Source organism: Hypomesus transpacificus, chromosome 26 (assembly GCF_021917145.1).
Source record: "Hypomesus transpacificus isolate Combined female chromosome 26, fHypTra1, whole genome shotgun sequence".
Classification (NCBI taxonomy): domain Eukaryota; kingdom Metazoa; phylum Chordata; class Actinopteri; order Osmeriformes; family Osmeridae; genus Hypomesus; species Hypomesus transpacificus.
Genome location: NC_061085.1, coordinates 4735943 through 4750585, shown reverse-complemented (window position 1 = coordinate 4750585; position 14643 = coordinate 4735943). Strand labels below are relative to the sequence as shown.

General features: G+C 41.2%; 2 protein-coding genes across 3 annotated transcripts; one reads left to right on the top strand and one right to left on the bottom strand.

Moving 5' to 3' along the window:
- Positions 1 to 818: 818 nt before the first annotated feature.
- On the top strand, positions 819 to 8206 carry tram2 (translocation associated membrane protein 2). Its single transcript, XM_047049883.1, has 11 exons — positions 819 to 1015; positions 2844 to 2907; positions 3184 to 3293; positions 3850 to 3966; positions 4160 to 4218; positions 4338 to 4422; positions 4594 to 4664; positions 5388 to 5492; positions 6772 to 6915; positions 7099 to 7256; positions 7348 to 8206. Exons 1-11 carry the CDS (start codon positions 896 to 898, stop codon positions 7422 to 7424), a joined length of 1110 nt encoding a protein of 369 aa, XP_046905839.1. The 5' UTR covers positions 819 to 895; the 3' UTR covers positions 7425 to 8206.
- On the bottom strand, positions 7717 to 12860 carry efhc1 (EF-hand domain (C-terminal) containing 1). 2 transcript variants are annotated; one of them, XM_047049882.1, is made up of 10 exons: positions 12684 to 12859; positions 11971 to 12192; positions 11473 to 11760; positions 10783 to 10932; positions 10424 to 10616; positions 10024 to 10244; positions 9563 to 9703; positions 9068 to 9281; positions 8791 to 8967; positions 7717 to 8550 (listed from the first exon to the last, which is right to left on the bottom strand). In XM_047049882.1, exons 1-10 carry the CDS (start codon positions 12744 to 12746, stop codon positions 8519 to 8521), a joined length of 1701 nt encoding a protein of 566 aa, XP_046905838.1. In that variant the 5' UTR covers positions 12747 to 12859; the 3' UTR covers positions 7717 to 8518. The 2 variants fall into 2 exon arrangements, with proteins under 2 accessions (XP_046905838.1, XP_046905837.1); XM_047049881.1 differs by having other exon boundaries at positions 7717 to 8967; positions 12684 to 12860.
- Between the last annotated feature and the right edge of the window lie 1783 nt (positions 12861 to 14643).

Sequence of the window (14643 nt, the reverse complement as noted above, 5' to 3'; positions counted from 1 at the left end):
CATTAACTATCAATGTATCCTCAATGTGAAACAGGTGAACTAAACCTTTGTCTCTTACTCAGTAAACGCACACATTTTGTCAAAATATAATTTTTTGCTTAAATGCTATCTCCTTGTTCTCTCAAACTGAGATACAGTAATTGCCTCAAACTGCCGCAGAATTGCCTCAAACTGCCAGAGAATAAGGTAATATAGGACTAGTCTTAAGGTGATGCTTACAAGACACCATAATGAACAATAAATAATGAATAATGTGAGACACTTAAAAGATTAATCGTTTTAAACGTAAGCAACGGATAGAAGCAAAATTAATGGAGCATTAAGTGGCCAAAATACTGAATAAAAAAAACGAAACAAGCTTGTAAATATAATAATAACAATAAGACTTTGTTTATATAGCATATTTCATACAAGAATTGCAGCTCACGGTGCTTTACATAAAATCATTCAAAACAATAATACAAGTAATAAAAGTAATAAATCCCTTCTGAACACAGGCCGCAGTCTTTGCGGTATCTCGAGCCACAGTCTTTGCGGCATCTCCAGCCACAGTCTTTGTGGTTTCCCAATATAAATAGAACATAAAGTAGGCTATGTAGTGGATAGTGATCTTTGTTTTAATATTTTAAATATATTAAATCAAACTGAAGAAATACATTTATAACTTGAAACATACACTATGAAATATTTAGGCTGAACATAAAACTAGGTGTATTTTATTTCAGTATTTTCTCGCTGATACTTTAGTGTAAGTGTATTTAAGTGAAACGTCTCGGATAGTGGAATTTGTGAAACGCTCCCTTTAAGAGATTGCACATGCGCAGATCTATGAGAAAGTTAACTCAGTGAGAACTTTCGGATTTCGAAAAAAGTAGGAAAAACTCATTCTGCTGAAATGGCATTTCGAAGAAGAAACAAGAGTTATCCTTTCTTCAGCCAGGAATTCCTCATTCAGAACCATGCCGACATCGTCTTTAGTTTGGTGATTTTTATTTTGATTGGATTGATGTTTGAGGTGAGATGAATTTTGGAATCTCAGTTTTTCCTCGTCCCACTCAGCTGTTTTTTACTGGCAGGTCCGCTACTGATCCAAATTGAGATACACTTTGGGTTCACGTTAAATTGCCCAAAACGAAACAGTCGGGAACAGTCTAGCTTGAATGATACCTCTGGCTACATTCTTTAGGTTATTATTATATTGTCATTTGCAGACTTGTATAAAAAGTTGTCCGATTAATAGGCTACATGTGAAGAGATCCACTGTTTCCTACGGTTCAGTGTGGTTAGTCGTTGTTGTATCATGGAGAGATACACTTTAACTGTAGCCTTCAACTTCCTCAAGTATTCTTCGTCTCAGTACGGTTAGCTCATTTATCTTCACGTTTTCTCAATGATCGTAATGGGACACTCACTACATCGGCTTTTAAATTTGCAATCGAGATTGGTTGGTGGTTAGATCATAGCCTATCAACAAAATAGCCTGCTATAGTCATTGTGGGGTAGAAATGTGCATTAAGTCTATTTAAAGAAGACTTCGCTTCAGTTATTGAGCCGTCTGATGGCAAGGAAAATTTGAATTTCTTAGCCAAACCCTCCCCCAATACATATTGTAAATGTTTTTGTATCTCTTCATAAAATAGCTTTTTGCATCTGAGGCAGTCTGCTGCCCCAATTTGATCTCCGGGTTACTGCCACGTCTCAATCTTTGAGCGGGGCAGCAGCGGTTGCAAGCTGTTTCAACATGAAAGAGTTGACTGAATTCGTGTCCGATGAATCGTGTTATTAACTCCCAACAGTAGGCTGTAATTAATTTACGATGTCACTGAAACATTTGACTTGGCCGTCTGTAAGACCTTTAACTCAATAGACGACAGTGTCCCTTACTGTCGCATCATTGAGAAATCCAAAACGAAATGCTTTCATTCCGTCTAGTTTGGGAAAACTTGGCAGCTTTTAGCCTTCTTTTCTTTGTAGGTTTATATCCGGAATCGGATATTCGTTTAGGTCTCTGTTGTGCGATTAAGGAATGAGTCAAGGGGTTTTTCAAGTTTCGGAAAGAAAGTGTAGTGCACTGTCAGGACAAACTTTTGTGAACAACAGATATCAAAGGAGTTTGTGGCTTTGCCTTTAACAGGGCACCTGTGGCTGGGTGCGCATGGAATTCTGGTGATTTACGGGTGCACCCCAGTGCGAGATGAGGGGTTATCCTGGTCAATGCAAGCCTTGTCATGCCGATCAGTTTTTTTTCTTTTTAACGCACCGTCATCCCATGGAATTTACTTCCGAAGTACAACGTCAAATTACCCGAAGTGGGAGGTGTTAAAATTCTGTCTCTAGGCTAATGCCTAAATTAGAGACATTTACTTAGGCCAGTTCAAGGCTGTCCACGAGACATTTCAAATCTAACCAGATACTACGGGAGTACAATGGTACTTAGGAATGGTTTGCTGAACCCAACGCTAGTTTCCTCAAGGTTCACAATGACTCTTGCTTAGACTGTTGCTCTTGTTGGTTAGTGGTAGCTGATTTAAACTGTTGTATTCTTTTTCTAGTTAATCCTATTTTTATTGCTTTCCTACAGGTACACCTGCACTTAGAGATTAATGTTGTGTAATTTTTAACTTGTTTAACTACATGCTCTTATGGTTTCTTCCCTTTAGCACTATTTTTTGGTTGTTCACAATATGTACTTCTTGTTTTTGACTACCCGCAATGCTGTGGGGCTATCTTGTTGTTATCAGTGACCTATGCACTTTGTGAAGCTCTCTCTTGGAAGTCGCTTTGGATAAAAGCGTCTGCTAAATGAATAAATGTAAATGTACTAAATGCACTTGTTTTTCCAGGCAACAGCAAAGACTGCCATTCAGTTTATTCAACCTCAGTACAACATCAGCACTCTATCACCAGGTTTGTCCCAAAGTGGCCTAATCCCAGCTCAAGCTGTGTGTGTGCTTTTAATTAAATACTTTTACAAACAACACAATCACTTACTGTGGCACGTGAATAACATTCTACATAAAGTTTTTTGTACATTTAAATCATAGTGAAGTACAGTAGTGAGCCTAGTTTATCCAATACAAAAATAATATACACACTATAAACACATTGTTTTGTATACACAAATGTACACTGTATTTCTATTCACTCTGCTGTGTGTGCGTGCGCGTGTTTGTGTGTGTGTAGAGGGCGAGGTGACACTCTATCAGTATGGGTGGAGAGATTGCGCCACCATCCTCTTCTACTTCTTTATCACAATCATCCTACACGCTGTGGTGCAGGAGTACATCCTGGACGTGAGTATTGGTCCATCCCCCCTTCCACTGCATTGTGGGAGTTTGAGTCTTTTGAAACCTGAATGACATGTGGCTGCGTTCCAAATTGTCTATCCTGCACCCTTTCAACGTACAAGTACTTTGTTATGCTGGTGTTAAATCTTTGAATTGGTGTCAATGGGCCTAAGTTTAAGAAATGTATGTGGTTTTCGTATTGCTAAAGGAGAGTTAGGACAAATGGTTGACCTTAGTGTGAAATGTTACTGACCATGACCCGTGTCTCAAGAACCCTGTAAGTTAGCCAACCTAAGACTCACATATGCGTTGGACAGTATATATTCAGGGTAAACACTGACACGGATAATCATTTGTCAGAAGTACGAAAGACATGTATGTAGATGGCACAAATGTTTGGCCAAGGTATTTTGTTTCAGTACACTTCTGAACTTTTTTTGGGGGGGGTTAACCAGGACGCACAACCAGAGCATGGTGTTAATCCTTGCCTGAAACAATATTGTAGGCCACCCACGTTGGAGAAAATCTGTGCTAATTACACATTCTGTGATGATTCTTCCAGAAAGTTAACAGGCGATTACACCTCTCAAAGAGCAAGAACACCAAGTTTAACGAGTCAGGCCAGCTGTGTGTGTTTCACCTGGTGTCCAGTGTGTGGAGTCTCTATATCCTCATAACAGTAAGACACGCACACACACACAGGTTGCAAAATGTGGAACTTAGATTTTTTTTAAAGTAAATACAAAAGAAGAAAGTTATGAAATAATGTACATGTTAGGTTTATGTTTTGGAATCAGTTGATTAAGCTTTGTAACTAGTGTTTATTCTAAATAATCCCAATTTGTATGTACATTTTCTCCCTCCCACATCAGGAAGGATACCTCCTGCATCCCAGCAGCCTTTGGGAGAATTATCCTCATGTTCACCTCAGGTAGGCCTCAGCTCGGGTCTGAGAACAGTGATGAAACACTGAAAGTCTCATAAAACGAACCACTAATCCACTACTGTTGTGTGTGTGTGTGTGTGTGCGCCTGCACTTCTGCACTGCAGGTTTCAGGTGAAACTCTTCTACCTCACTCAGCTAGCCTACTGGCTCCATGCCCTGCCAGAGCTCTATTTCCAGAAAGTGCGCAAGGTCAGTTTGGAGGACTATGGGAACCAGGAAGAATGTCATGGGAGAATGTGTGTGTGTGTGTGTGTGTGTGGAAGAGAGAAGAATGCAAATGATAGACAGAGAATGTGTGTGCTTTTTTGGTGATAGATTGGTGTGTACTGTAACTTTATGTTTGTGTTTTGCTCTTTACAGGAGGAAATTCCACGTCAGCTTCAGTACATCTCTTTGTATCTGCTGCACATCTCAGCAGCCTATCTGTTAAAGTAAGAACTTTTCTGGTGAAACTGTGTTCTCCACCCTTCCTGAATGGCCTTTTCAGATTTTGTAACACATTCACACACGACGTTAGGTTTATATTTAGGTTTATTTATTCAGCACTTGGAACCAAAACAGAGTTCAAATGGTGGAAGTGCAGCAGATAGTCAAGGACTAAAAGTGCATAGTTTTAACCTGAACTGACTGTATTTTACAAGATGTTCATCACTGAAAGGTGACTCAGGAGCAATCTACTAAATTTATACATGAAAATGTAAATCGAAAGTAAGATGCACCTGAAGTGTAGAGCTCCTTCCTGGGTTGCATAATGAACGATTACACAAGTTAATATGGCTAAATGAAGTGGCTGTATCTATCCTGTTACCATCTTATTTTGAACAGGGACATCGTTTTACCCTTTTTTTACTCTCAATGTTGGGAAGTCAAAGAGTAAGGTAAAAGAGAGCTTTGGGGAACAATTGATACACAGCCCGTGTGTAGATTTCATAAGTTACAGCACTGTGCAAAAGTCTTTGGCACAATTACAATTTTCTAAAAAGTAAAACAAAAATAATTTAAGAAATAATTCAATGAAATTACTTTTTATACTGCCGCACAAATACAGAACACAAAAAATAAATATATAAGACAATATCCATTCATGACTAAGACTTCAGCACAGTACTGTGTATTTGAATTCCCACACGTCCATGTTGTGTGTGTTGTTGCAGTTTGAGCCGTGTGGGACTGGTGCTCCTGTTCTTGCAGTACTTGTCCGAACTGGGCTTCCACATCGCCAGGCTCTTCTACTTCACAGATGAGAGTCACCACAAGATGTGAGTCCGGCACCCAATTTAACACTTTCCTTCAGGACATTACAAAATACAGAATCACACTTCTTGTCTTTGAGATACATTTTTTTAGGCATTACTGGAACCCACAGAATCACATTTCTGACACAGCTTCAGGCTCAGAATGATTACAAATGACTAGGGCTGTCCCCACTCAGACGACTAGTCGATTTTCTGCGATATGCTCTTGGTCGACTAAGATTTTTTTAGTCGAGCTGCCGTATGGCAGTGTGAGATCTGATTCCCGCTTGTGTCACCATTGCTGAATTAAAGAAATGTTCTACGTCTGCCGAACAACAAACTCTGCCATAGCCTACTTTGTCGGTGTTATTAGGCAAAATGGCAAAGAAATCTGTGGTATGGCAGCATTTGATTTACAGTACATTTACAAAGTACAGGGTGACTCAAAAAACGTTGAATGCAAACTCTGCCAAGTTTTTTTTCTTCATAGTTTGACGTTGAATATGATGTAGCCTACCACCTGAAAACCATAAGTTGGCCTACTTCGCTCATGCTAACTTGTGCTGGGTTAAAAAAGAATATGCCTAGTATAAGAATCACATCCAAATTGAATGGCATTATCTTCTTCGGCCAAGACAACACAATCTTTCTCTGTTGCGCCGTTTCCTTCTCGGCTTCTACGTAAGTTCGCATGCTGCACTTTTTCAGGCAGTGAATAGCGCGCTGATTTGCATGTTAAACAAACAATATTTTCTATTTGTAGTACATTTTAATAGATAATAAATAATAACCAATCAGGCACTTTGTATTATATCGGCATTCGGTAACAACAGGACTGGTGACATGAGGAGTATTATTAGTAATAGCTTATTTTATAGCGGCTGAATCTGGAATGTCCAGCAGCTACATTGAGTCAGATCGGGAAAATGTTCTCCCTTCTTACGTATGTATTTCTTTCATATTATCTCTTAAAACAGTGAGGTAAAACATCACAAAAAATGGTTTGATAAAGTATTGACATTTATAGAAAATAAAAAAAAGTTTCACATTTCGATTAATCAATTTTCAGAAGTGCTAGTCGAGTTTTGGTCGACCAAAGAAAATCTTAGTCGGGGACAGCCCTACAAATGACAAATACTGTTATTTGGTTTAGTTTACAGAGCACAATTAACTCAATGGCTGGTCTTAGAAAGACAGATAGAAACTCAAATCAAATGCACCTTGAAATGGGTTTTGAGTCGAGGCACTTGATCAATCTCATTGAAAATGAGTCACCTGGGTGCTCATTGTGTGCTGTGTAAAGGTTTGACCTGTGGGCGGTGAGTTTTGCATTGACGAGGATGGTGACCCTGACCGTCATGTTCCTGGCCGTTGGCTTCGGGTTGGCTCGGGCAGAGAACCAGGGGCTGGACTGGGAGACGGGTAACTTCAACACAGCGCTGTTAAGGTATGACAAGACTTAAATCTGTCGGTAGATGGGTTTTTGTACACACACACTAATAATGCATCAGTTGAAAACCCATTTGTGGTATTCTTTCCACAACATACTTTACACTAACATTGATAATGTATTGTCAATAAAGCCCAGCCTTCCCTGATGTGTGTGCAAATGTGCGTGCTGTACCTGTAGGATGACTGTGCTGCTGCTGGTGTGTCTGACCCAGTCCTGGCTCCTGTGGAAGTTCATCCGTTTCCAGCTACGACGGTGGCGAGAATTCAGACATGAACAGGCGGCACGCAAAAGGGCTGCCACCAAACAACCCGCTCGGCCGCTGAAGAGAGACTCCCGTAAGCACACACACACACAGGGTTCATGACACCTCTTTTTAAATTGTGTTGCTTAAAATCTCCTCTCTTTCTGTATCCCTTTTTTTTCCAGTTGGACACCATGAAAACGGTATAATCAAAGCTGAAAACGGAGCATCACCCCGGACCAAGAAAATCAAGGCCCCCTAAGTTTCCCCCAATATGGCTGTTGTTTAAAAGGCGGTGTGCTGCCCTGGCTATGGCTTATTTACCAGAACAGAAAAATGGGGGCCGCTGGTCACCCACATCCTGTAAGCGTCTCTGGTGCTGACACAGGGTCTCTGTCGCCACGGACACAGGCTTTGATGCTGGAAATGAAAAATCCAAAACAATCTCCTCTCGAGTCCAAACAGACATGTACTCTTTTTCATATCAGTGTTTTTTTTTTGTTTTTTTTTTATACACCCTCACTGCCTGCAATGTTTTTTTTTTTTTTTTTTTGGGGGGGCTCCTTTGTATACTAAAGTGATTTCTATGTATATGTGTGATGCACGGTGTACCTAAGCATCATATTGAATGTTTCCATGTCATTTCTCTTTATGCATAAGTACTGTACCAGTCTAGCATTTGTTCTTAGTTGCCTGCTGTGCTGTGTTCTGTTGATGAGCTGGCTTCGCTTTCTCGGTCATTCTGCACAGGAAGGATGTTGCTGATGCTACAGTTGCCTTTGAGGGACATAATGACAGGGCTGGCTTTGACAATATCCTGTTTATTTTGATGGTAATGGGGTAATACCTGGTTGAGATTGGACCAATCTTAAGGAATGTCAAGTCTTTGGAATCTGCCTTGTGTGGTGTCAGTGTAAATTAATGCATTTGTGCCATGGTCACTTACAGAGAAGCATCATGTATGTTGATAATACCGCATGCTATTCCATGTTTTTTGTTTGGTAAATTGTTTATTACTTTATTAAATATTGCAGTTCTCTGAAATGGTGAGGACAGATATGTACTATGTACATTGCACAATGTTACTGTAGAAAGAAATCCAACTGACATTTTGTACCAAGACGGGTAGGTATATGGTAATCTAGGTTCAGTAATAAAGAAAAGAAAACTCCCCCGTAGAAGGCGTTACTCCAAAACGACAGGAAACAAGAGCTGAAATGATTTAAATATGCAATTTATTAACACTAGAAAGATACTGCATGGGTATGATGATGCCATGGATTGTAGGATCTATTGAAGGGGTCAAAGATGAGGAAGGTAAAGACACTTGTTTAGAATGGAAGGAAGCTTCTGGCATCATGAAGACTGCTCTGCTTCTTTAATCTCATCTGAGGAAGTAGACCAAAGGGGATAAACAAACAATTTATTAGAAGTGGTAGATTCCCACACAAAATAATCTAGACTATCAGCAATCTCATGATGCAAAAACCCTGATGAGGTGTCAGTTTTAGACCGTTCTGTGATCATGCTTTTCATAAGATTTTATAAGTTGAATGTTATAGACCGTAACAATCCAATTTATAAACAGTTGTATCTTGAACCAGAAGCCAGAAAAATGGCTGTGTTACCTGAGCTGTGACCCAACCCAGGAGAGGTGCTGGTTTGGTCGTCTCCCTGTTCCAGACCCCGGCCAAGCTTCTGCCTAATGGACACCAGTGTCTGAGTGGGGATCTGGTCCGAGATGGACTCCAGGTATTTGAGCACATAGTGGTCAGCATCGGTCAATATGAATCTGTGTCTGAAAACTAAGGGAGGCACAACAGGTTGAAGAACATTTGATACTAAATAAATAGATCAGTTTTCCATCTTTGGTAGGAGGGGAGTTGTATCACTGTGATGCCTCACCCTCTAAGGTAGCTCCAATGGCAAAGTCGGCAGGCCCATAGAATTCGGGGTTGTCCACGCAGCAGCCTGGCTTTGGAATGCGAGTCTTCTCCAGGAACTTGCCGCCGATTATCCCAGAATTGCGTGTGGACGTCTCGAAAATACTGATCATGTCATCGGACAGGAAGTAGGAGAGGATGAAGCGCCGGCCCTCATCATGAGCATTCTGAGAGTCCTGTGATTGTCATAAAGGATTGATGGAATTGATATTGTAAATACATATTTATATCCATGTTTCATTTTCCATTTTTTCTCACATATTGTAGTACCTCGGTGACCTCATTTGAGAAACACTGGATTAGACCAAAAAATATGACATCGGGATAGACAAAACCCCCAGTTTACCCCATACAGTTATACTGTATGTAGCTCTAGGTATGTCATCCCCTACACCTCATCTCTGTTTCTCTCCCTCTTTTTCTCCCTATCTCTCTCCAGCTCTGGTTGGTCTCTCACCATCCTAGCAGCATAGCGTAGCTCTTTGTGGTCGTTCTCCAGCATCTTCATCAGGTCCTTCTTGGGGGGCTCAGGCACCAGAGAGAAGCAGTTCTGGAGTGAATCCTCCAAGGATCCGTAACCATTGTAAGGCGGAAAGCTCTGAAGGGTGCGTTCAAAGCATCAGACACAATGCACAAGACCACAGTACACAAGACACACAGTACTGTGCAAACGTCTTAGGCTCAAATAAATACAAATTAAGTAAAGCAAAAATGCTTTAAGACATTATGAAATGAAAAGACTAAATACAAATGTTCTGAACGTTGCAATTTTATACTGCAGCACAAATACAGGAGACCAATAAAGAAATATAGAGATAATTTCTGTGTAAAACATCTGGGGTGTCTTTTGAACAGCACTGTAGAAGCATGTTCACATACACATGAGCATGAATGCACTCATACTCCCCGCACACCTACTTTTTTCTGGTCCTGTTCCACCTTCCTGGCCACTTCCCTGGGCTTAATCTCAATGTCGGGGTGGTTCTGCTTGTAGAAGTTCTTGGTGAACTCATCACAGTCATACAGCAGAAAACGTCTCCCCATCATCATGAGCGTCTCCCCTACCCGGAAGTCCTTCGGGGTGTAGTACTGTTGTACTTCCTGTGATGACACCTCCAGCACACATCTGGGAAATGGCTCTAATGAAAACATTTGAATGAAAACGTTAAAGAAACAAAGTACCACCTAAAGCCATTCAGATTTCTTGGCAGCCCTATACCTTCGGAATCAAAGAGAATAATCTCTCAATTAACATGTAATAAATTGCACCTGTTGATATTTTTCCTTTGGAACATAAAGTTGCATTGTAGCGTCTTACCACAGGTTGGTTTGGTGGTCTTGGGCAGCCTCTGTCTGCGAAGCAGCACTGGGAAGGGGTCTCGCCCACTGTTGTGCTCGTGGACCTCACGGATCTCCACAGAGTCATCCACCAGGTAGTACTGGATGGTGACGGGTCGGGCCTCTCCGTACAGGGAGTCAGTGTGGTCCCACAGCGCATAGAAACGCAGCACCTGCATACAAGAGCGACACAAAGCTAGAGATCAGGAGTCTGGGAGATAAGGACATGAGAGCCAGGTACTATGATAAAGTTAATCACCAAGTCGTCCCCGTCCCCGTCCCCCCCTACACACAAAAACACAGATCATTTGGATGTAGAGGCGAGACAGATTTGGACACCTTGCGGTCCATGGTCACAAACTGCTTCAGACGGTCGAAGTCAGAGGGGGTGACGTAAGAGCGCTGGGCCGGGGTACGCCGTGTGAGGTAGGGGTCGACCGGGGCCGGCTCCGGGTCGTTCAGGACCAGGCCCTCACTCTCCATGAAGTCCTGAAGGATCCAAAAGAGAGATGTTTGACTTCTTTGTCAGGCTCACACAGCACTTTGAATAGGCTCAACAAATTACTTGGTGGAAACTGAGCCAACAAAAACGGCCAAGCTACCTGTATGCTGCTTGCTTTCATTGGTTGTTCCAACCAGGAGGTTTGGGGCTCACAATACATGTATTTGGTTCTTTACCATATTTCAGCCAATTGTAGCAACTCTCATAACCTACACAAATATGTGTTTGTGTTCCTGTGACACTTTGCATCGTATGTGTATGCATCAAAATCCTTGGTGTAATGGGTGTGAACCTGTGAAACTCACTCCTCAGGTATGTATCAGGCCACGCGCATCAATGAATAGCTTGCTTTTCTTTGGCCTAGCTGGTAGTGTTCGTGCTTGGCACGTTAGAGGTCGTGCGTTCGAGCCCAGCGAGTGTCGAACGACACCTAGTTGCGACTGAGCGTGGCTACGTCTGTTACATACCGTCACATTGGGATGTGTTTCCTCACATACAGCATCCCAGAGTGTCATGGGCTCGCTTACCTGTGTGAAGGCATCACAGTGTGTGATGCGATAGCGTGTACCGTACACACACAAGTCCATGCCTTGGTTCAGGTCCTTCCAGTGGTAGGGGTCACCCCGGTCATTCTTGGGCAAACGATGGCGCTTGATCAGCTTTCCCTGGGGTATCCCAGAATTCTCCACCGTAGGCTCAGAGATGAGCATGCTGTCGTCCTCCAGGTAGTAGTAGATGACCACAGGACGAACGCGGTACTCCTCATCCGGAGAGTGCAGCACTTTCTGTTGAAAGTATCCATAGAAACGCAGCACCTAGAGCAGACAAGAGACATGAGGATGAAAAAGAATTAAACTCACTGTATGCTATAACGTTTTGCAATTGATCTAATGCATTTACTGTACTTTTGTGTTTGATAATGGTGCCTGGATGAGGATATTTATCTTTTATCATTACATTCATCTGCATGCTGTCACTGCAAGCTTTTCCTGTCTGTCTCCTTTGTGCTACATACTGTCTCCTACCTTCTTGTCATAGGCCACATGAGCAGGGATGAAATCCAGGGCAGGTTTACGGCGGGTGGTGCCGTACGTCAAAAGAGAGGTCTCTTCGGACAGCTTGTTGAACTCATTCTGGGTCAGCTGCTCTGATAAGAGGGGGGTTTGTCCGATGCCCACCGTAGGCCGACGTGGAAGAGCATACCCATTCTTGTATGCCAATGTTTGGGACAGGTTGAAAGCTGACTTCTACATATAAATATTTACAAATTTCAAGAAAGCGGAAAGTACATTCTCATTTGGCGTACAAGTACATTCTCATTTGGTCACAACGTTGATGTGTTGAACTGTAGGCTATGCTATGCTTGGTTTAAATTAAAACTAAACAGTCAGCAAAACTTTTTTCAATAAATCCTTCTATTATTTCGGATTCCATAATAACATTATTAGACTACACTACTGTACCCGAAAAATTATCGTGTGTGAGTCTGTTGCGCATAGGCTTACACTTCTAGCATTGTTAAATTTCATTGAAGATTACAGTACTGTGTATTGTGTCTGCCAATTTTACTAGCATGGAGGTTTTACAGATCTACAAAAATAAGGACAGCGCCAATTTGTTTGAATAAAACTAGGACTAGCTACCTTAAGGCACTACCTATAGGTCGTAAACAAAGCAATTTATATCGTAAAAACAATTACAGGACAGTAGCTCTACAATTGTAAAACTACTAGCCTACCGTAATGTCAGGAAAAGAATTTCCTGGCAAAAAAGGTAAACCATGGCCAGTGTTTACAGACATTCTCTAACCCTCCGGCTGACTCCTCCACGAAAAAAGTGCCTTTAATGTATTTAGAGTTGATTACGTTGCGGTGTTAGACAATGTTTGCTCTAACGTGCTACTATTCACAATATAGTAGCTCTAGCACTACCACCACCTCTACAATGAATATTTTATTGTTAGGATACCATACACTGGCAGCAGTTGCTATGGCAAATCAAAACAAACCAAAATAATCTAACGACTAGATCGAGGGGGGGGGGGGGGGGGGGGGGGAATGAGTCTCTTCAGGGTGGGATGTCTGGGATGTCAGTTCTCCAGGCCTCTATGGGGGCGGTAGTGCTAAATGGAACAGCTTGATTTTCGGCCCACGGAGCGAGACGGAGAGCGCAAAATTGGATGCACCGTTATTAGTTTGCGTGCTTTCGTTTTTGCTTGTGTTTAGTCTATTTGCATGTGTTTTCTTAATTTGCAGCGCAGTTGCACATGTCGGCCACCGTACTTCTTTGACTATGGCGTTTACAATCACGAAACAAAATATTACACTTCTGTAAAGTGTTCTCGAACTTGCTCCTACCGCTTTCAACCATGAGCGGGGTTCAACTCGAGCTTTTTCTCTCTACGTCTACAATCTTCCTGTTTCTTACTTCAACCAATCAAAACAAATATTCAGATAAATCAATTTCCCTAGTCAATAACATTTAATTTTCACAATGAAATGTTTCTAAACAATTTGACCACAGCATATTTTACATTATTAATTGTAAACATTAACTTTATGTATTTATAACCATTGAAATGTAACCCTTTTATTTAAAATAGGCCATCTTCTTAAATGTATTTATTACAACTAAGTATTTTAATAGCTATACTTTCCTGTGGGTTACATAGATGTATTAGTAAATTGATCAAATTCCCATTGATTTTGATAGTTATTAATTAGAAAGGTGGCATTCCTTGAGGCAGGACCATGCCAATATGGCTGACTGTGGTTGGACTCTACTATGACACAACAGCAGAATATAATCCAGCTCCATGTCAGGAACACATACACTAGCACACACACACAGGCACATGCATGCACACACCAACGCAAGGTCAATATTGTTTTCTGGTTGTTGATAGATTAGGGAGCAAGTCCTCCTTTGGAGCATCATTTCACGTGTTTTGGCCAATAACAGATTTGCATGCCAAATATGAAGTAAGGTACGTTAAAATGATCTCCCGCCCTAAGAGCTGTCCTCCCCCACACCCAACTACTACTTCACACACTGTACTTCCCCTCCTGCCTGCCCTGCAGGTGTCACTGTTGAATCAGTTTACAGTTTTTTCCAAATGCTGGGTAAGCACAATTTTTAAAACAGGGCTCACCTTGTCAAAACACAACACACGATTCACACAACTAGACACACAAGTAGCAGAACACCTCCAATCTTTTCCAAAATGAAACACTTCGTTCAAAACTATACAATCATGTATAAATACCCATTTCTGTAACCGTATGCGACACACATGGTTCATACAGTTGGACTCTGTTTGAACCAGTTACACACTGTAGCGCAAAATGTAAAACACTTTTACACTTTTAACTATTCTTTTCTAATGATATAACCTGATTGGTTTAGTCAGATATATTGTTCCAGTATAGTACAAGTACATGAATATGTTGACCAAACACAACACACAAGACCAGTACTGCACACTACTGAAAATATTTACTGTATTTTTCCACATTGTCTCCGTAAAGGTTGCATTTTGTGCAGACAATCAGAACATATTTCAAATCAAATACTGTAGTAGGCTACATAGTAATCTGTAAACACACCAAATACATTAGCGGAGACACAGGAAATAATACAGAAAATGAAATACAGTACATTATTTCAATCATGGACTGCAGTGAATATGTACAAAAAAA

Coding starts and splice junctions, on each gene's coding strand:
- tram2 (XM_047049883.1), top strand. CDS start 896: ATGGCATTTCGAAGAAGAAACAAGAGTTATCCTTTCTTCAGCCAGGAA. Junction 4,423..4,593: donor ATTTCCAGAAAGTGCGCAAG/GTCAGTTTGGAG, acceptor TGCTCTTTACAG/GAGGAAATTCCACGTCAGCT. Junction 6,916..7,098: donor TTCAACACAGCGCTGTTAAG/GTATGACAAGAC, acceptor CTGTACCTGTAG/GATGACTGTGCTGCTGCTGG.
- efhc1 (XM_047049881.1), bottom strand. CDS start 12,746: ATGTCTGTAAACACTGGCCATGGTTTACCTTTTTTGCCAGGAAATTCT. Junction 12,193..12,683: donor ATTCTTTTCCTGACATTACG/GTAGGCTAGTAG, acceptor ATTTATATGTAG/AAGTCAGCTTTCAACCTGTC. Junction 10,617..10,782: donor TTGTGACCATGGACCGCAAG/GTGTCCAAATCT, acceptor TCTTGTATGCAG/GTGCTGCGTTTCTATGCGCT.